General features: G+C 43.8%; 1 protein-coding gene across 1 annotated transcript in view; it reads right to left on the reverse strand.

Moving 5' to 3' along the window:
* The window catches only part of Cow (Proteoglycan Cow), a 286,815-nt gene that overhangs the window by 28,649 nt on the left and 235,003 nt on the right, over positions 1-23,163 (reverse strand). Inside the window, exons 5-6 of the mRNA XM_076799378.1 lie at positions 21,905-22,050; positions 14,808-14,962 (exon numbers count right to left, since the gene is read on the reverse strand). Coding sequence (XP_076655493.1) covers positions 14,808-14,962; positions 21,905-22,050 — 301 coding nt within the window. The remainder of the gene's footprint in view (positions 1-14,807; positions 14,963-21,904; positions 22,051-23,163) is intronic.

The following is a 23,163-nucleotide window of genomic DNA, read 5'->3' on the forward strand; positions in this document are numbered from 1 at the left end:
ATTCTTTGGAAATAAAACGAGCGTTGGAGTATACTCTCAAGGGAGTATAACATTTTTGGGTCGCCCTGTATATCTTCCTGACTTACACTGTTTTGTGTAAAGTCATTTTGAAAAGTGAGAGTAAGGTACTCGCTCTTCAAAATGAATACAGGACGAACGTTCTGAGATTTTTTAACAGAAAATTACAGGAGTTCGAAGATTGATAATTTTCGTCATAACTTATAATTCGGTGTTTCACGAATCGCGTGGAGCGGGTACAGTTTGGGAGCAGTACACGACTGCTTTGTCGGTAATTAACACTAAACCTACCATTTACAAAACATATAAGAGTGAAACGCCTTATAGAGGGGAGGAGATTGAATTTACTTAAATTTTGTACGATTTTCATTATAATATATGCTTAAATAGTCAATTCAGTAATTACCTATGAAAACGTTTTGATAATTTCAATAATTGTGAAATAGAAAATTGTGTCATTTTGACCGTGTTAGGTTTAGTGTTAAGGTACTCGATTGCTATATTCCCGTTGAGAGTAGGCGTGCGAGTTTTCCTAGAATCGTGAGCGAAGACTGACGCGAAAAATTCTGCGACACCTCGTATATTATTTGCGCGCAGCGCGCCCTACCGTTTTGATTTCTAATTGCACGGCCGCCGGGAGCAATTAGCGAGAGAGCTGATCAATTTTCGAAGTAACGCGGAGAGCCGCGCCCTTCTTCTGTCCCTGTTCACCCGTTCACCTGTTCATCCCCGTTGCTCACCCGTTCGCCGTTCTCCGCAGGAAAAGCTCGGAAACGCGGAATGATTATCCCGCCGTGACAAAGAAGCCCCATTCAACGGGACACGCGTGATCGAATCGAATGCGATTGTCATCGATCAAAGGGGGACGCTCAATTATTTAGCATCCCCTTCAACCCCCTTTTCCACCGGCTGGTTTTACCACGGCGACGAGAACCGCGCCAGACGATCCCCGTGCTGACAATTGTTTGTCCGCTTTGTTGGCAATTAGCTGGCCCCGACGGTACATCGTTGTCGATTCATACGTCGATCCGACGTACAAGGCAAAAGTTGCACAAGCAGTGGCAACATTCCGTGTAGCGGTCCTCCGAGAATTTCGAGCTTTGAATGGCAGAGATTCTGAGCGCTCGAAAGAGCTGCGAGAAAGACTGAGAGAATGAGAAAGACGGGGATCCGATTGGAGACCCTGAGAATTTTGAGTGCTGAAGGTATGGGAGCACTGAGAATTTGAAGCTGTGAATACGATTCAGATTCTATGAGCGTGGAACTTCGAACGGCTGGGAGTCTGAGAGCTCGGAAGAGCTAGGAGAAAGACTGAGAGAATGAGGAGACGGAGCTCCCATTGTTTCGGCCTCTGAGAATTTGAGTATTTGAGAGTTTGAGATTCTATGAGCATGGATTTTTAATGCCTGAGATTCTGAGAGCTCGGAACAGCTGCGAGTCAGACTGAGAGAATGAGCAGACGGAGCCCTGAGTGCTAAGGCCTCTGAGAATTTCAAGTGCTCAAAGTATGGGGACTCTGAGAACTTGGAGCTCTGAATACGATTGAGGTTCTATAAGCGTGGAACTTCAAATATCTGGTATTCTGAGAGCTCGGAAGAGCTGCGAGACAGACTGAGAGAATCAGCAGACGGAGCTTCAATTTTTCGGCTCCTGAGAATTTTGAGTGCTCAAGGTATGAGGCTCCGAGAATTTGGAGGTGTGAATACGATTGACATTCTATGAGCGTGGAACTTCGAACGGCTGGGAGTCTGAGAGCTCGGAAGAGCGAGGAGAAAGACTGAGAGAATGAGGAGACGGAGCTCCCATTGTTTCGGCCTCTGAGAATTTGAGTATTTGAGAATTTGAGATTCTATGAGCGGGGATTTTTAATGCCTGAGATTCTGAGAGCTCGGAACAGCTGCGAGTCCGACTGAGAGAATGAGCACACGGAGCCCTGAATGCTAAGGCCTCTGAGAATTTCAAGTGCTCAAAGTATGGGGACTCTGAGAACCTGGAGCTCTGAATACGATTGAGGTTCTATAAGCGTGGAACTTCAAATATCTGGTATTCTGAGAGCTCGGAAGAGCTGCGAGACAGACTGAGAGAATCAGCAGACGGAGCTTCAATTTTTTCGGCACCTGAGAATTTTGAGTGCTCAAGGTATGAGGCTCCGAGAATTTGGAGGTGTGAATACGATTGACATTCTATGAGCGTGGAGCTTCGAACGGCTGGGAGTCTGAGAGCTCGGAGGAGCTAGGAGAAAGACTGAGAGAATGAGGAGACGGAGCTCCCATTGTTTCGGCCTCTGAGAATTTGAGTATTTGAGAATTTGAGATTCTATGAGCGGGGATTTTTAATGCCTGAGATTCTGAGAGCTCGGAACAGCTGCGAGTCAGACTGAGAGAATGAGCAGACGGAGCTTCAATTTTTCGACTCCTGAGAATTTTGAGTGCTCAAGGTATGAGGCTCCGAGGATTTGGAGGTGCGAATACGATAGAGGTTCTATGAGCGTGGAGCCCCGAATGGCTAGGATTCTCAGAGCTCGAAAGAGTTGCGAGAAAGACTGAGAGAATGAGCAGCGGAGCTCTGATTGCTACGGCCTCTGAGAATTTAGAGTGCTCAAAGTATGGGGCTCTGAGAACTTGGAGCTCTTAATACGATTAAGATTGTATGACCGTGGATTTTTAGAATGGCTGAGATTCTGAGAGCTCGGAACAGCTGCGAGACAGACTGGGAATATGAGCAGTCGTAGCTCCGATTGCTTCGGCCTCTGAGAATTTCGAGTGCTCAAAGTATGGGGACTCTGAGAACTTGGAGCTGTGAATGCGATTGATATTCTATGAGCGTGGAGCTTCGAATGGCTGGGATTCTTAGAGCTCAAAAGAGCTCAGGCAAAGGCTGAGAGAATGAGAAAGACGGAGCTCCGACTGCTTCGGCCTCTGAGAATTTCGAGTGCTCAAAGTATGGGGACTCTGAGAACTTGGAGCTGTGAATGCGATTGATATTCTATGAGCATGGAGCTTCGAATGGCTGGGAGTCTGAGAGCTCAGAAGAGCTAGGAGAAAGACTGAGAGAATGAGGAGACGGTGCTCCCATTGTTTCGGCCTCTGAGAATTTTGAGTGCTGAAGATATGAGACTCTGAGAACTTGGAGCTCCTAATACGATTGAGATTCTATAAGCTTAAATTTTGAATAGCTGAGATTCTGAGTGCTCGGAATAGCTGCGAGACAGACTGTGAGTATGAGCAGACGGAGCTCCGATTGCTTCCGCCTCTGAGAATTTCGAGCGCTCAAAGTATGGGGCCTCTGAGAACTTGGAGCTCTTAATACGATTGAGATTCTATGAGCTTGAATTTTGAATAGCTGAGATTCTGAGAGCTCGGAAGAGCTGGGAGAAAGACTGAGAGTATGAGCAGCGGAGCTCTGATTGCTATGGCCTCTGATAATTTCGAGTGCTGAAAGTATGGGGGCTCTGAGAAGTTGGAGCTGTGAATACGATAGAGATTCTACTAGTGTGGAGCCTCGAATAGCTGGGATTCTGAGAGCTCGGGAGAACTGGGAAAAGGCTGAGGGAATGAGAAGACGGAGCTCCGAGTGCTTCGGAATCTAAGAACTTTGAGAGCTGAAGGTATTGGGCTCTGAAAACTTGGAGCTGTGAATATCGTTGAGATTCTACGAGTGTGCTCCCTCGAATGGCTGGGATTCTGAGAGCTCAAAAGAGCTGCGACAAATGCTGAGAGAATGAGAAATACAGAGCTCCGATTGCGTCGGCCTCTGAGAATTTTGAGTGCTGAAAGTATGGGACTCTGAGAATTTGGAGCTGTGAATACGATAGAAATTCTATGAACGTGGAGCCTCGAATGGCTGGGATTCTGAAAGCTGAAAAGAGCTGCGACAAAGGCTGAGAGAATGAGAAGACGGAGCTCCGATTCTTTCAGCCTTGGAGAATTTTGTGTGCTGAAAGCACAGGGCTCTGAAAACTTGAAGCTGTGAATACTGTAGAGGTTCTACGAGCGTGGAGCCTCGAAAGCTTGCAATTTTGGAACACGGTGCTCAGAAAATGCTGTACACTTTAAGAATATCGGAAGGCTGGGAGGTGGGAAAGTTGAGTGCCGCGTCGTCGGTCGCAGAGGAAGGGAATTTTTTCGCGGAAGATTGCGGGGTGTAGAATCGTCGCGAGGGCGGCGAGTTTCACGTTCGTCAGGGGCCGTGAAAGTAATACAATTTGCCGTGTAACACGCACGACCGAAGGAGGCTGCGATTTATCGACGATATTTCAATTCCGACCGAGAACAGGAGGGCCGTTCCCTTGTCAACGAGTTCCGAAGGGTGAACGTGTTTGTACAAGCCTGCGCAAAAGCTTCTGCCTTCCACTCCTTTCCGCTCCTCTCCTCTCTCTCTCTCTCTCTCTCTCTCTCGTCACGCAGTGGAGACGCGAGGAGAGTCGACCTTTTGCATGATTAAAGCACGCTCCTCCATAGAACAAATATTCCTGACCGTTTCCGGTTCCCTTTTCGCCGATAAGAATTCCGGGGAGCTCGCGTTAAACGCCCTCCTCGCGATTTCTTTCGCAACTATGCTCATCGAGGCTGCCTTATCCGGATTCTTTATCGAATTCCTCGCTCGTTTCTACCCTTTCAACTCCGAGGAACCCGGGAATATCGAGAAAAATCGAATTTCAATTGGAAACACCTTCTGCAACATCTCCGGAGAGTATCGTGCGTACCGCTCGCATTTTAGTCATTAAGCGAACACAGTAGCGAGCAATTAGTCCCATGATTCACGCGAACGACTCTCGCGACGCGTGTACACGCCCCTGAGATAACGGCCAGAGCACTCAGAGAGCGAATATACAATATACAGTGTATTTCTCTATACAGGGTGTCTCACCCGATTTTGACAGCTTGATTTCTTCGTTATTGTTAGTCCTACCAAAAAATGTTTCAGATGTTTACTCGTGGGTGAACGCGTTGAGGTCATATGAAGGCCAACTTCGTTTTTTAAAATAGAATTATATACTTTTTGATACAGCAATCGACGCAACTGGACATTCTTTATAAAAAAAAAGTATTCATCTATTTATGTTGAAGAATTAGTCGTTTAGGAAATATTTCGATTTGAATCATTCTAAGATGTCATTACTGTCGTACTGGAGGATGTGCCGCTACATATTCGTCTAACAATGTGGATGCAACAAAATGAATGTCCTGCACATTATGCTTTAGTTGCAAGAAACACATTAAATCGAGTATTTCCAAATCGTTGGGTTGGAAGATGAGGTCCCATTCATTTTTCAGCACGATCATCCGATTTTACGACCCTCGACATTTTTTATGGGGCCATTTGAAAAATAAAGTTTACGCTGAAGCCCCGACTACAGTGGCTGATACGAAGCAAAGAATTGTTGCTGAATGTTGCAAAATATCAACCGATACGTTAAAAACTGTAGGACAATCTTTACTTGATCGACTTCAAAAATTCCGTTATATAAATGGTCGTTATGTTGAACATTTTCTGTAAGGGATAAAAGCGAACGTCTTAGTGCGACAGTAATGGCGTCTTGGAATTATTTCAATCGAAATATCTCCTAAACTACTAATTTTTCGATATAGACGGGTTAATACTTTTTTATAAAGAATGACCAACTGCACCGATTGATGCATTAAAAAGTATATAATTCCATTTAAAAAAACGAAGTTGACCTTCATATGACCTTAACGCGTTCACCCACGAATAAACTAATAACACAAAATTATGCCCCACTCGGTACCAATTAATTCTTATCTGAAACATTTTTCGATAGGACGAACGAAGAAATCAAGATGTCAAAATCGGGTGAGACACCCGATATGTCGCCAAGGCCTGGACGATAAACGTCGCGGAATATACCTCGGGGTATAGCCTGTGAGGGAGTTCAAGAAGCTCGAGAGGCCTCGGACGCCGTGAAGTGTAAACATAACACGGCTCGGGATATGTCTCCTGTACGATACAAGACGCCGACAAGTCCCGTGTTGTGGACATATATCGAGTATTCGCTGTATTTCGAATATTTGCGGACGAGTGTACACACTTCAAGTTGCTCTTTCGCAGGAAAATCTCGCTAGTTACTTTCGCCCAGTGTACTGGCACCTTTAGAATGAATTGCGCCGGGCCAGTAGTGTGGGTCGGCCACTGGTCGGCCACTGGTCGGGGACGGACTTCGCAAAGCTTTTATTCGTTAAATCAAATTGTCAAGGAGAGAGATAAGTCTCTTAAATCAGGGGGTGTTTCACTGTGCTGTATTCGTGCGAACCGTACAATCTATTCCCGTTTGTAAATAATCGATAAACGAGGAAAAGGCTACGAATTTATTTGTACACCTAATAAAAACGACGACGAACAATTTGAATTGCAGATGTTCAACGCCGACGAAGAATTTCGAGAAAGTACCCCGGACGATTCCCGTCGATTCGACTTGCTTTTTCTTCCAGCGATATTGTTTACGGACTCTGTTCCGAGCATTGTCCCGACGACACCCCTCCGAACAGCCCTCCGTCGCCCGAGACTCCCTTTCATCCCTCGTCCAAACATCTCGCGCTCCCCGGAACACGATTTCAATCCCAAAGCACAATAAACGTGTCTCCCTTCGTCCCCGATCCGCGAACTTGATACCCGTACCCCTTTTGTCCTCGGCCGGAGGGCTGAATAAAAACAAATTATCGACTCGCTCCCTTCGCCCCCGATCCCGGTCCCTGTATTTACTCGATTCCCGAACGAATAAACGTCCGATCACCGAACGCGATCTCCCACCCACGATCAATCCCACGTCGATCCCGAATCCGGAATTTTCCAGCACCGAATCGATAGGAGTCGTTTTTCCGGAAAGAATCGAGAAATGTCGTCGGTGAAGGTCGAATTGGAAAAACGGAGAACCTGTGAACAGTCGTAGTTCGATCCCGGAAGGGTTGTATTTAATCGTTGTTTAATCGTTGGAACACAACGCCGTTCATCCGCGGGAACAAGAAGAACAAACAGTTTCCTCCGACGATTTGGCGGATCTTGCCGGACAAAAGTAATTAACGAGTACCGATCGAAGTTCCCACGAGTTTTAGAAGGGGGCAGGGACGATCAGAAGAGGGAGCAGAGGAGTTCCAACCACCTAGACCCTCTAACCCCCCCCCCCACTCCCCTTTATCCCAGGGCACAAGAGACTTCTATCACTGGCGGCGTTTTATCGAGCGACGCTGTGCGGCGCAGCCCACCTTCAACCTTAAATTACAAGGTCGACGACTATAGCGGGCCTGCAGTGCACAGGTATCCCGGCTGAGTCGTTGTGTCAGGGACGAACAGCCGACTTCGAATGCCGTCGAACGAACGTCGGCGTTCTACTGCCGCATATACAGGCTGATCCAGAAGTGGTGATCCTTTACACTTGATCTACGAGAATATTGTCATATTTAGGCACACAGGTTGGTCCCAATAAGAGCTCAAGCCTGACAAAGTTAAATTCCCCTATTGCCAACAGTGACGTATAGGATGATCCAGAAGTAGTGGTCCCTTACACTTCCTCTACGAAAATATTGACATATTTAGAAACACAGATGGATCCTGATAAGGATACAAGTTCTGGAAAAGTTAGTATTCTCCTATTACCGACGCTGATGTATAGGTTGATTCAAAAGTGGTGGTCCCATACACTTCAACTATGAGAATATTGTCATATTTAGGCACACAGGTTGGTCCCGATAAGGACCCAAGGCCTGGCAAGATTAGAATCCCTACATTGTCAACAGTGACGTATGGGATGATCCAAAAGTGCTGGTCCCTGACACATCTACGAAAATATTGACATATGTAGAAACACAGATGGATCCTGATAAGGATACAAGTTCTGGAAAAGTTAGTATTCTCCTATTACCAACGCTGATGTATAGGTTGATTCAAAAGTGGTGGTCCCTTACACTTTATCTACGAGGATATTGTCATATTTAGGCACACAGGTTGGTCCCAATAAGAGCTCAAGCCTGACAAAGTTAAATTCCCCTATTGCCAACAGTGACGTATAGGATGATCCAGAAGTAGTGGTCCCTTACACTTCCTCTACGAAAATATTGACATATTTAGAAACACAGATGGATCCTGATAAGGATACAAGTTCTGGAAAAGTTAGTATTCTCCTATTACCGACGCTGATGTATAGGTTGATTCAAAAGTGGTGGTCCCATACACTTCAACTATGAGAATATTGTCATATTTAGGCACACAGGTTGGTCCCGATAAGGACCCAAGGCCTGGCAAGATTAGAATCCCTACATTGTCAACAGTGACGTATGGGATGATCCAAAAGTGCTGGTCCCTGACACATCTACGAAAATATTGACATATGTAGAAACACAGATGGATCCTGATAAGGATACAAGTTCTGGAAAAGTTAGTATTCTCCTATTACCAACGCTGATGTATAGGTTGATTCAAAAGTGGTGGTCCCTTACACTTTATCTACGAGGATATTGTCATATTTAGGCACACAGGTTGGTCCCAATAAGAGCTCAAGCCTGACAAAGTTAAATTCCCCTATTGCCAACAGTGACGTATAGGATGATCCAGAAGTAGTGGTCCCTTACACTTCCTCGACGAAAATATTGACATATTTAGAAACACAGATTGATCCTGATAAGGATACAAGTTCTGGAAAAGTTAGTATTCTCCTATTACCAACGCTGATGTATAGGTTGATTCAAAAGTGGTGGTCCCTTACACTTTATCTACGAGGATATTGTCATATTTAGGCACACAGGTTGGTCCCAATAAGAGCTCAAGCCTGACAAAGTTAAATTCCCCTATTGCCAACAGTGACGTATAGGATGATCCAGAAGTAGTGGTCCCTTACACTTCCTCTACGAAAATATTGACATATTTAGAAACACAGATTGATCCTGATAAGGATACAAGTTCTGGAAAAGTTAGTATTCTCCTATTACCAACGCTGATGTATAGGTTGATTCAAAAGTGGTGGTCCCTTACACTTCAACTACGAGAATATTGTCAAATTTAGGCACACAGATTGGTCTCGATAAGGACCCAAGGCCAGGCCAGATTAGAATCACTATATTATCGACAGTGACGTATGGGATGATCCAAAAGTGATGGTCCCTGACACTTCATCTACGAAAATATTGACATATTTAGGAATACAGATTGCTCCCCATAAGGACCCAAGGCCTGGAAAAGTTAGTATTCCCCTGTTAGCAACGCTGACGTATAGACTGATCCAAAAGTGGTGGTCCCTTACACTTCATCTATGATAATAATGACACATATAGGCACACAGATTGGGCCTAATAAGAGCTCCAGCCTGTCAAAGATAGTATTCCCCTATTACCAACAGTGATGTATAGGCTGAACCAAAAGTAGTGGCCTCTTACACCTCATCTACGGTAATAATGATACATTTAGGAATGTACATTGGTCCCAATAAGAGCTCAAGCCTGGCAAAGTTAAAATTCCCCTGTTACCAACAGTGATGTATAGGCTGATCAAAAAATGGTGGTCTCTTACATCTTATTATTACAAGCAAGTAGTACAAGAAAGCGACAGTTCGGACGTCTGGATAGGAGTTCCGAAATTGTGAAAAGAAACTTCGAAAACGCCTAACGAACAGCGATAATCGTACCGTAAGTAGAATAGCCCCGCGATGCATCGGGCGTACCGTAGAACGAACCGTGCTGGATCGATACGATCGTATCTCCGTATTCGACGTTCGTGTTAATAATTGAAGTGGAAGAAACCGTATTCGGTCGGACGGGAATCACGTTAAACAGTTTCAATATTAAGTGGTATAGATCAGCGCCGTGTCCCGGGCAGCGTGACCCTTTTACGGACTCTGTCCGATGTCCTATTAACCGACGGGTTCGATCAATTAACCACCGCGGAAAAGTCAATCGGGATTGATCCTTCGCGCGGTTGTTTTTCAATCGGTTCGACTCGAAATCGAGTGTCTCACCAACTGGGGGCGTGAACGTGAAACATCGTTACCGGGGCGAGAGAGCGTCGACGGTATTAATGACGTTATCGACAGGGGCCGCGCATTAAACCCCTGTCAAAATTTATAAATTGTTGATATTCAATCGTCATGCGCAGTTGTCACGCGACCGCAGCCGGTTGCGCGGCTGTGGGAGGGGGGAGAGGGGGAGTGTTAGCGAAACACACGCCGAGAATATTTCACAGCGTGTGCCCGCGCCACCAAACGACGCCATTGCTATTCGTATTAGGGGCTATGAATTATTTAAGTTGGAATCACGGATTCGCGAGATGAACAGCATACTGTCAGGCTAAATTGCAAAATAAATCTGAGCCGACGCGCGGCCGGGGGGCTGAATCGCTTTCCATTTAACCGTTCGCGGTCTGCGCGCCCCCTCCCCTTGAACCCCGACCCTGTACGGCCCTGAGCCGGTGTGTGTCTCGTTATCGTATTTCATCCGACGAAATTCTGTAAATTTCGGTCGGCTCTTAAGATCTCATCGCCACCTGTATCCACAATTGAAAGCGCGCGCGTGTTCCACGCCGAACGAGGCAAAAATACGAAATAATTTCGAATACGACGACACAGCGGACAAAATCGGAAACTGTCGCGGGAAAACTGTGGTGGGTCAATAACGGGTGTCCGAATTTTAAATGATATATTTATATAAAATAGATGTAGATAATAACTAATCAATAGAAATAATATTGAACAAATTGGAAATCTCTTTGCACCACGTGCTCACTCTCTCGACAGTGGTATATCGACATATAATTGCGACCAATTCTCACACACTCTCACGTTATTCTCTCGAGGTCTTTGACGCACTCAATCGTACTCCCCACTCTCGCGTTCATCTCAATCAGTCACTAAATAGAGTGAATTCTCTATACATGTCGCCGAGGCATGGCCGATAAATGTCGCGGGATTATCCCCACTACCGCGGGGTATATCCCGTGAGGGGCCAAGAAACTAGAGTGGCCTCGGTCGCCGAGTCTTTACTCGATATATGTCGCAAATATCTAGCTAATAAAAGACCTCGGTCGCCGAGTCTTTACTCGATATATGTCGCAAATATCTAGCTAATAAAAGACCTCGGTCGCCGAGTCTTTACTCGATATATTATGTCGCAAATATCTAACTAATAAAAGACCTCGGTCGCCGACTCTTTACTCGATATATGTCGCAAAAATTTAGCGAATAAAAGACCTCGGTCGCTCAGTCCTTACTCGATATATGTCCCAAATACCTAACTAATAAACGACCTTGGTCACCGAGGAGTGTAAGGTCACGTGGACCAAAGAATAGTATCTCCTGGCCGATATTTGTCCGTGGCTAGACCCGTGTTTTGGACATGTATCGAGTAAACACTGTATGGTGACTCTTAGAATGTCTTCTAATACTCGAACCAAACATATCGACGTCCATGTCATCATGCATACCATAGCAGTACCTAAAACCAGCTCCACAAAAACTCCGTCGGACTCGAAAGGTCGCGGGTCGACGTTAACGACCCACGTCGATCCCGACGGTGGACTTTAATCAATTTTTGGAGCCGGGCGCGCAGTCTAATAATCTGCGTCGGAAGTTTAATTAAAACAATGACGGGGCAGGGGTCGTGCACTCGACAGAGGGAGAGGGAGAGAGAGGGAGAGAGAGAGAGAGAGAGAGAGAGAGGGCTATGCGGGATCAAAAGTGGTCTCTCGGTTATAACGGGCGGGTATCAAGTATCTCGGTGGAGAGGGGAGACGCAATAACGCGATAATGCAAATAAACAGCCATAATAATGATCGTTTCGGGATCGTTATCGCAGGCCGCGGTTGGTATACTCTGCGGCCAGGAATATTAGTCAATTAGCCCTGGAATTATGATGTATAATCGTCTGGGAGAGGGCCAGAGAGACAGAGAGAGAGATATATAGAGAAATATGTATAGGTAAGGAGAGAGAGAGAGAGAGAGAGAGGGGGAGAGAGCCAGCTCTCGAAGGGGGCGAGCTTCCGAAGATACACCGGGCCAGCGAACCCGCAAACTGGATCCCCGTGTCGGATAAAACCGCGATAGACCGCAGAGAAACAGGATACAGGCCTGCGCCAGTCAGCAGTTCCGAATTCTGCTGAGTCTCGTCCCTGGGAAACGGCCGTTTCAACCGGAACACCCTCCGTCCACCCCCGCTACACCCCCCGATCGGGATTTTCAGGATCGTTTCGATCAGACGCGGCTGCGAACTTCGTCGAGTAGAAATTTCGCTGCATATCTGCGCGTTTCGCGAAGATACGCATTTAGACCAAACGAACGACCCCCCCCCCCCGAAAATATTGAAGTTCAAACGGGCAATCGCGTGTAAGCTCGTCAATGAACGTTCAGAATGCTCGAAAAGTACTCGATGTTATAAATACAGTGATTTCTTTATATATGGCGCCAAGGCCTATAAATGTCGCGGAATTATCCCCACTACCAAGGAGTATACCTCGTGAGGGATAACTAAGCTTGAGAGGAGTGTAAACATAATACGGCTCGAGTATTCCTCTTAGACGATACACGTCGCCGGCAAGTCCCGTGTCGTTGACATATATCGAGAATTTGCTGTATTTCGAATATTTGCGAACGAGTGTACACGCCTCAGGTTGCTCTCTCACAAAAAAATCTCGCTAGTTACTTTCGCCCAGTGTATTGGCACCTTTAGAATGAATTGCGTCGGGCCAGTAGTGTAGGTCGGCCACTGGTCAGGGACGGATTTCAGAAAGCTTTTATTCGTTAAATCAAATTGCCAAGGAGAGAGATAAGTCGCTTAAATGGCGGGGTGTTTCACTGTGCTGTGTTTATGCGAACCGTAGAATGTTTTCCCGTTTGTAAATAATCGATAAACGAGGAAAAGGCTACGAATTTAAAAGGCTACGGTATGTCTCCTGGACGGTATACACTGTTTTCTCGATATATGTCCTCAAAACGGGTCTGCACAGAGACATATATCGGCTAGAAGATACTATTCTTTGATATTCTGCCGAATGTAGAAAACACGACCGAGCTGTGGGGCCCCTCAAGGGGTATACCCCACGGCAGTGGGGATAGTTCTAGGACTTTTATCGGCTAGATATTTGTGACATATATCGAGAAAAGGCTGTATGTCGCTGGCAAGACCCTTTTGTCGTTGACAAATATCGAGAATTCACTGTATAAACAAATGCTACGTTCACCGAATGTTCGGCTCCATTACGTTTGTTATAATACTATAATTATACTATATTAACACTAGGTTTATGGGACCAGTAAAAATGACGGGTTCTAGAATTCTTAATTCACAATTATCAAAATAAAAGAAATGGCTAAAAATTTGTCTAGATAATTTGGATTGAAATAATAATAATAATGTATAATTAGGATAATGGATAATATGGGTAATTTGGATTTTGGATTTGGATCATTTTCGTGATGTTTATAAAGTAAATCTAGTGCTGACGCTCGCATTCACCAATTAAATGAACACGAATTTGTTGAACTGGGGGGCGGGGGAGGGGGGTGGGGCGAGCATTCGTTCGTTTGATCTAAACGCACCGTTAGCCGAGCATCGATTTTTCAAGTAGTACAGGAACGCGACTGGTCGGACGAGAAAAAATAGGTGAACGCGTGTCGATTAGCAACAACGAAATATCTTTTAAGTCGCTCCCGTTCGAAACTGGTCGACAAATTCTACGGATAGAACTTACACCGTCGTGAATTATATTATGGTTCGCATGACTCGCCACCATGACAACGGGAACCCATAAAATTCACAGCGGCTCGAGGGCATTATTTCCCTCCGCGGAATCTGAGACTGCGGATTATAAGATCCACCAACGTAAAGGATCCCGAACTTCAGACTTTAGAGCGTAATTTTCCCGCAACTCCCATAACTCCGAACGTATTAAGGAACACCATATTCCGACAGGGACACAGCGTCGTTCCATCCAAGTTACAGTCTCTACTCGATAAATGTCCTAAATGTCTAGCGTATAATTGTCCCGGAACAATCCCCACTACCGCTGGGGATATCCCGCGAGGGCCCAAGAAGCTTTAGGGGCCTTGGTAAACATAATACGGGACGAGTGTATCGGTGTGAGATCACTACTAATCAAATAAAAAAATGTTTATTTTTCATTATTTTTTAATGGGACTTTCACTAACCTATTCGTGGCACTTTCCTAATGAAAATTATACCAAGTATGGTATAATTCCAATGATATACAAGGTGAGTCACCTAACGTTTTCACCTCAAATGTCTAGAATCTTCTATCCGATAATTGTCCCTGGCCAGACTCGCGTTTTGGACAATTATCGAGTAGATGATACAGACGATACTTTGTTACAGATTAACAGTAAGAAACAATTTTCTTTTCCCGCGGGCTTCTTCGACAATTCCTGTTCCCCTTTGAACTATGACACCTGTGTATACTAATTAATTCCGATTCCTTAAAACGCTACTTAACACTTTAAGTGTCACGTCGGGCATCTATGACGGACCCAATTTCTTTATCAAAATAAATTTTTGGTACAATCCATCAAGCGAACACAATTTTATGAGGACCTACGAAGTGTGAAAACGTTACAACAATCACAGTTACGATAAATTTCGTTTGTTCTGTTCTTGGTATGACCGAACAAGTTGATTCGACTTTGTGCGACTTTTAAGGGCATTAGCGACTTTTAAGGGCTCAACATTCCCTTTGTCGCGCGTGTCCTCGTCAAAAATGCGACAAGAGTACAGGATTTTTATCGGGAGAACATGCTCTGTTTGGCGCACTCAGCGTCGTCGGAGAATCGATTCGGGACTCACCTTGGCGCGCTTCGTGTACTTCAGGTACTGGTAATGATGATTGTCGTAGTTGAAGTCGCGAGGCGTCAGCGTAATATCGCGGTTCCGCGTCATCTTGCCGAGAGACTTCTGCCGTTGCATCTGCATCTTCTTGCTGTGCGCCCTCAGGTCGGCTCCTTCAACAATCAAACGCACAAAAGGATCGTTCAGCGTCGAAATCGACGGAAGGCAACGCTCGCCAAAAAAAGAAAAAATAAAAAAATGAATCGATACACACTGGGTTCGGGCGCGGAAAGAAAGCGGAGAGAACGCAACGACAGCTCATTAACCGCGAGCAAACGAACCCCGTCCGCAAATTAACGTATTTGCGGAGGACAGGCGGAATTTTCGCGGAATATTTTATGCGTCGTTTGCTCGCCGCTCCGGCGAAAAGAACGGCGCGAAAGGATAATCGCGGTGAACGTCGAGCCACCGCGCCGCGATTTATCGAATGTTTATCGACACGGCCGACTCTCGATGTTTGACTTGTCTTCGGATTATCGTCGCACTGATTTATTCCCGCTTCGTTTATCGTGCCTCTCTGGGAAATATTGAATCGAAAACATTAATTCAAACAGGCGATCCGGGGATTTCTCTATATATGTCGCCAAGACCTACACGATAAACATCGCGGAATTATCCCCACTACCGCGGAACGTATACGGACGATAACACGGCTCGGATATGTCTGCCGGACGATATATGTCGCTGACAAGACCTGTGTTGTTGACATATATCGAGAATTCTTTGTACGGTTTTTTACTCTATACAGGGTGTTCATTTGAAAACTTTCCAGCCGAATATCTCAAAAAGTAACATAGATATTGAAAAAGTGTAAAACACGTGTCCAAGGATTTCAAGGGGGAAAGAGGGGGGCAGTATCAGTTTTTTATTTGGGTGGCGTTTTCAAGGTCATTTGAAGGTCAACTTTGTTTTTTCAAATGGAAACCTATATTTTTTATTATGGGATCTTATTGTACGTAAAAAGACTAGCAATTTTCGTGGGATACTTTTTTTTATCTGCGAGCTAGTTTCGGAGATATTTAAAGAGAAGTAGAGCGAGTCATGCTTATACTGCGAGAAAGTTTGTAATTTCTTTGTAACTGTAACAAATTTTCAAAATGTTCTCCGTTGTTTTTTAAACAATAATGCAGACGATTCTCAAATTCTGAACGAACATTTTTGAAGGTGTCTGTTGGAATAGCTCTACATTCCTGTACAATTCTGCAACGCAAATCGGTGACGTTTTCTGGTTGTGTTTTATAAACAACAGAGTTTAAGTGTTCCCACAAAAATAAGTCGACTGGAGTTAGATCTGGTGATCTTGGTGGCCACTCGATAACACCTCTTCTACAACTCATCTTAGTGGGAATCGATTGTTTAACCACTGGCGAACTGGTAACGTGTAATGCAGGGGAGCACCGTCATGTTGGAAGTACAAAAGTTCTTCGTTTAACAAAAAATTGCCGTTTTCATCTCGTAGGTTTTCAAGACTTTCTGTTATAAGTGGATCAATGATGTCGTCCAGTAAATTTAAATACAGATTGTCATTCAAATTCTCTTGGAAAAACAGAGGACCTATAATAGCATTTCCTAAAATGCCTGCCCAAACATTTATTTTTTCCGGCCACTGAGTATTACTTTCTCTAATGAGATGTAGATTTTCGTCACTCCGATAACGACAGTTATGACGATGTACAACATCGTTTAAGAAAAAAGTACATTCGTCACTAAAACAAATGTTTTTAATTAGATCAGGAGTGAAGTTGATCATATTTGTTAATTCCTCAGAAAACTCAATCCGCCTGTCAAAGCCATCATCCAATAACTTTTGATGCAACTGCATTTTATAAGGATTAAACTTGTTATGTTTAAGTAATTTGTGCACAGATCCCACTGATACACCAGTTACCATTGAAACTTGTCGAATTCAACTAGTAGGATTCACAGTAAACTGTCTTATAATTTCGATTTGATCAGGTTCTTTTATGAATTTTGGCTGGTTTCTTCTTAAATTTGTCACCGATCCTGTCTCCTTAAACTTTGCAACTAATTGTAACACGTACGTATGAGAAACATGTGTATCAGGATGTCTCTCATTAAACGTAGCAGCAGTTCGACGAGCACACTCATCAGCTCCATAAATAAACATTATTTCTACCCGTTCTTCTAAAGAATACACCATTTTGTACAATTAATTGTATTACGATATAGTATCTCTTATTAGGATGATCCACACTTGACGAAATAGTACAATCTTATATTGAAGGATAGACAATATAAACAAGAGATCAATAGGACAATTTTGTTTTCAAACGGTACATGCTGGTACAACTGGAAAACATCAACGATTTGCGTCACAGAATTTTACACAATAATATGCCTCGCTCTACTTCTCTTTAACCCCTTGCACTCGGCGCTATTTTCATTGTAAAACTAAGTTTTTCTTCCGTCTTGGAATATTTTCATTTTATTCGTACGAAACTGATCCGATTTCCACATATAATATTTAAATGTTTAGTAATCTATTGAATGCAAATCTTGTAATGTAACAAATTACTTGTAATGTAATGTATTTGTAATGTAGCAAATATTTTGCAATATTTTTTGTAATTTCTTTGAAATAATGCCACAACAATTTCTAGTGGTGCTTCAGAGTCACCACTCGAGTGCAAAGGGTTAAATATCTCCGAAACTAGTGCGCGGATAAAAAAAGTATCTTACGAAAATTGCTGTTCTTCTTACGTACAATAAGATCGTACAATTAAAAATATAGGTTTTCACTTGAAAAAACAAAGTTCACCTTCGAATGACCTTGAAAACGCAACCCAAATAAAAAACTGATACTGCCCCCCTCTTTCTTCCCCGAAATCCTTGGACACGTGTTTTACACTTTTTTAATATCTTTCATACTGTTCGAGATATTCGGCTGGAAGGTTTTCAAATTAACACCCTGTATATGTCGCCAAGGCTTGGACGACAAACGTCGCAGAATTATCCCCACTACCGCGGGGAATACCCCGTAAGGGGTTGCGAAGCTCGAGAGGCCTTGGACGCCGAGGAGTGTAAACATAACACGGTTCCGATATGTCTCCTGAACGATATATGTCGCTGACAAGACCCGTGTTGTTGACATATATCGAGAATTCACTGTAATTCGAGCGAGATCGCGGTTTGAATTTTCCTCCGCGTTTTCTTCGCGCCAAGAACGTCGACAGACACCACATGGATCGCTCTCAGTGCTCGAAAGGTTAATTCCACAAGGTTCGATCATTTCATTCCAGCGAGGGCGAATACTATGCGAGAGAGATCGCGGAACCCGGTGCACCGCGCTCGAACACCAACATTATTGTTCCAACAGGCAATTATGAATATTCATGGTGGGTGTTGCGCGTCTCTCTGTCCCACGGGCCGGCTCCGGCAGGCGCAAACAAGACCCCATTGTTAAACAGACTACACGTGGCCGCGTATGAATAAACTAACGAATGAATTTCCCGTGATAAATCGGGGGACGCGACGGAATTAATGGAAGACGCGCGCAATATCTTTGCCGGGACAACGAGAAAAATGAAACCCGGCTTCTTTCCCGCTGGAATTCAGCACGCTCTGTTTTATAATAGTCGAATACTATCGTCCGAAGCTTGATCGTTAATTGTAAAAGCGAGATCTTCGAGCGCGGCCAAAGCGGAGCGACGTCTGACCAAACACGGTCTCGTTCTACTTAACTCTTGCGTACAATGCTCCGTGCTTCGGGTGCAATGAGATAGATTTTCAAAAGTGATATTTTTGTAACGCTACGCCCGAGGTGAAGCGACGAGTCTGACTAAACACAGTCTGGTTCTACTTCACGCTATACGTACCAGCGCCGTTAACGCTTCTTAATGCAACCATGTATCATAATAAAGATAACGAAACATATCTAAATAAATTTCACATGCGAGTTGCGTACACCTTCTGTATCCACACTACCGGCCAAACGTATGAGATCACATTTAAAAATCGCATGATTTTTTCTTAAAATTGAACCAAATGAATCGAGATTTCTTGACATGTTAGATGACTTAGTTTACTAAACAACGGGTAAACGAAATGTTTAAAAAATTGGTATTAATCGGAATTGCCAAGAAAAAAGTTAAAGTAAATTTGTTCAACTTTCTTATCTGAGCCTGTAATAAAACTTGAATCAATACGTTTTGTTCGAAAACCAATACCAATTTTTTCATCATTTCGTTTATCCGTTGCTTAGCAAACTAAGTCATCCAACATGGCAAGAAATCTCAACTCATCCAAACGAGTGCTGATTGAACGAATCAATTTGAAGAAAATTCTGCGATTTTTAAATGTGGTCTCATAATTTTGATTCGACGATCAATTTCGGATTTGGTTCGTATGTTTCCCTTTCGACAGTTCAATTTACGAAAACGAGGCAAACCTATGCGACGATGCACCGATAAGGAAACGCGATTAAACCGGACGTAATTAGAATAATTAATACGCAGGAGCGCCACGGGAAGACGGAACGAACTTCGACCAACAAATTCGAGAAATTCCATCGGAAATTCATTTTTCTGTGTGCGAAAATGTCTCCGGTGCGACGCGTTTGCTATGTCTGCTTCGCGGCGGCACCGATCAAAGGACGTCTTCCACCGCTTAACGGTAAATCCCGAGTGAGAAATGGCGAAAGGTCTGTTCGCGATCGAAATCGAGCGGTTCGGTCGGTGTAATTAAAGGTCGACAACGGGGCCAGTCTCCGATAGAGATAGAGAGCGGGTAGATGGTTATACATCGGTGTCGGGGTGCATACGAAAAAAGTATCGTGGCAAAACGACGCGACGCGACGCGACGCGACGCGCGACGGAAGGAGAATCCAAGCGAACGTTTGTTTCGGTGTCGATGGTTTCACGTGAATCGGGATACGAAGGAGACTCACGCCGAGCGGAGCAGCGAGCCGAGCCATTAATTCGGGTCTCAAAAGCTGTCGGTGATAAATCAAACCGGCTCCCCGATAATAAATCAAGTTTGCCTGGCCTACATCCATGTTCTTCGTGCGAGAGAGAGAGAGAGATAGAGAGAGAGAGAGAGAGAGAGAGAGAGGCTCCACCCCCGAAGAAACGGCTCGGCAGCCGAAAGCTTATCAATATGTTTCTTTACCCGGATGGAAACGTATCGCGGCGTACGGCTGTCGATAATTTATCCGGTCCATCGGAGGGCTTTCTTATTAATAGATCGGACCCGTTCTCACGCCTTCCCGATCGAAATTAATCCCATAATATCGCCCTGACATTAATCAAACTTAACGCGGAAACCCGTCCCGAATTCGATACGCGGAACTCGGCGCGCAAGTAGTAGAGCAAAGCGATTAATCGGACGTGGCGGAAGTACAGCGTGTCCCGCGAACTCTGTCCACTTGAATATCTTGGTTATTTCAAACCATAGGAGAAAATGTTACCGACAGAAGTTGCAGGGTTTAAGAAACTACATAATATGGTATTAATGACATTCTTGCAAGTGGAGGCGTAGAGAAGATATAGAGGTCACCTTTGTTTTTTTAAATGGAATGTCGAATTTTCTATCCTCGATTTCGATAGATTGACGTATTCCGAGTATAAAAGTACTAAAGTGTATTTGTCCTAAAACTTACCGTTGCTGTGATATTTGACTGTTCTCATTCTATTACTTTCATTACGTAATCAAGGTTATGCTCGCTACGTCAAATGTAAAGATTGGTAGGCTTTCGACGTCTCTTAGTGTCAGTCAGTTTTCTCAGTTAGTGAACATAAGATAGTGAACATGAAATTTTCATTCGAAGAACAATTAGCGATGCTTCTAATTTGTGGAGAAAGTATGAGAAACGAAATTGTGGCTCGAAATTTGTACGGTGAAAGATATCCAAACCGCATATGCCCTTCGCACAAGATTTTTGAAAGATTGTGTAAAAAATGAAAAGAAACTGGAAGTCTCGCTGTTCGTAAGACGAATCGAGAAAAGCCTGTATCGATGAAGATAATGAATGTTGTTGCAATGGTACATCATAATCCTCGTATCAGTGTACGTCAGATTCAGCGCGAATCTGAAGTCAGCAAAAGTAGTGCATCACGAATTCTCACTCGTGACAAATATCATCCGTGCCACATTAGCCTACACCAGAAATTACATGACATGGATCATGTAAATCGTGTTAGATTTTGTGGATGGGTTCAAGAACAGCTACGAATCAATCCACTTTTTTTCTCTTCAACACTATTTACCGATGAGTCTACTTTTACCAGCACTGGGCGTGTTAATTTACATAACACGCATTATTGATCAGTACAAAATCCTCTATGGCTACGAGAAATTGATCATCAAAGACTCTGGTGCATTAATGTGTGGTGTGGAATCATAGGGCAACAAATAGCCTTATTTCATTGACGGCACTTTTACTGGTCAAAAATATGATACCTTCTTAAGAAATACATTAGAAATTGATTAGAAAACGTGCCATTAAGCGTTCGTCAGACAATATGGTATCAGCACAATGAATGTCCAACACATTCCACGGCCTTCAATGCCCGACATTCCATTAAAAAAAAAAAAAAAAACAAAGATGACTATATCTTCTCTACGCCTCCACTTGCAAGAATATCATTTATACCATATTATGTAGTTTCCTAAACCCTACAACTTCTGTAGGTAACATTTTCTCGTATCGTTTGAAATAACCAAGATATTCAAGTGGACAGAGTTCGTGGGACACACTGTATACGCGGAGGCATCGATCTCTCCGCGTTTATGGCACCGAAGAGTTCGTGGAATCCGAGAAAATTGATGAAACTATACTCGCGCCAACTAGACGCTAGTCTCTCGAAGTTCGACGACTTTGAAAAGTAAAATTTTGCTAACTCCAGGGGCGCACCGACGACGTCCGACTAAACACGGCCTAGTTCTACTTAACTCTTCTGTACGATGCTCGTAGCTCCTTCGGGGCGATAGAATGGAAGCTTGGCCGATGTTTCCAAGGGACTCGTTTGTCTTTCGAGCGATAAAGAGTTACCGCGGAGGTGAAATTGAAAAATGAAGAGGTCGACAGCGATGGTTACCTTTGCACGGGCAGAATCCTTTGCAGGCGATGCGAACCGACGTATGGTGGATGCAATTGTGGTAGTCGAGCCGGCACGGCGAGCTGTACGTGCGATTATCGCTTCCGCATAGGAACGTCGGCTTCACCACAGGACATTCTTGACATCTGGAACAAAAGGGAGACACGCGTCGTTACACAAGACCGTTCCCAGCCGACTGCACTCTGCGTTCCGATACGATCCTGAAACCCTCCCCACTCCGATCTCTCATCGTCGAATCGCTAACCCGTTGCCATAATCGTGTAATCATCGCGAGGCTTCCCGCGGTGGGAGTACACGCTTCTCGCTGTTTCGTGCGAGAACTTTATTGCCTGTCGTAAACTTTCGGCTGCGTAAAAAAGAAAAACAAAAACGAATTTCTGTGACAGGAAGACACCCTCTGAGAATTGTGTTTGCAAGAAAAAGTAATTTCGATTTCTTAAGGTGAAGTATAACCAAATTTTTTTATAGAAATAGTGAACGTTAATCAATAAAATATTTTTCATTTTGTTCGATGATCTTTTGCCATCTTTCGGGTAACATCTTGATTCCGCGCTCATAGAATTCATCGGGCTTCTTAATGACTCCAAGACATTTTAAATGATTTTCAATTGTTGTGTACGATACGTTTGACCTGTCTGCAATCTCTTGTACAGTTATATGACGATCAGATTTAATTATGGCTCTCATTTGATTATCATCAACTTCAGTTGGTCGATCAGAACGTTCGTCACTTTTAAGTAAAAAATCTCCAGAACGGAATTTTTTTAAACTATTGTAACACGTGCGTCCAGTTAAGCAATCAACACCATAAACTTCACATATCTCTTTATGAGCCTCAACAGCTTTTATGCATTTATGGAAATAAAAAAGCGAAATCTGTCGATAACGTGCGTTTTTACACTCCACTTTAAATTGACACCGAATCCACAATTGTAAACAAAATCACGCGCAATTTGATTTGAAAGTAAGCTGAAAGTTGCAGTTATCGAATGCCAAAAGCAAAAAATCATAACCTTAACCCCTTGCCCTACGATATCGAGTCAGACTCGTGATGAAGATTCTGAACAGAGTCTAATAAATATGTTTCTTATTAATTTCCCTTAACGCTAAACCTACCAAGCAAAAATAACGTTTGGTAAATGTTACCTTATAAAAATAGCAACAATAAATTTACTGTGAACGTCCGTAATTTACAATACAAATAGATGCTTGGACAAAATAATTTATTCCATAATTTC

Source organism: Halictus rubicundus, chromosome 13 (assembly GCF_050948215.1).
Source record: "Halictus rubicundus isolate RS-2024b chromosome 13, iyHalRubi1_principal, whole genome shotgun sequence".
NCBI classification, from domain to species: domain Eukaryota; kingdom Metazoa; phylum Arthropoda; class Insecta; order Hymenoptera; family Halictidae; genus Halictus; species Halictus rubicundus.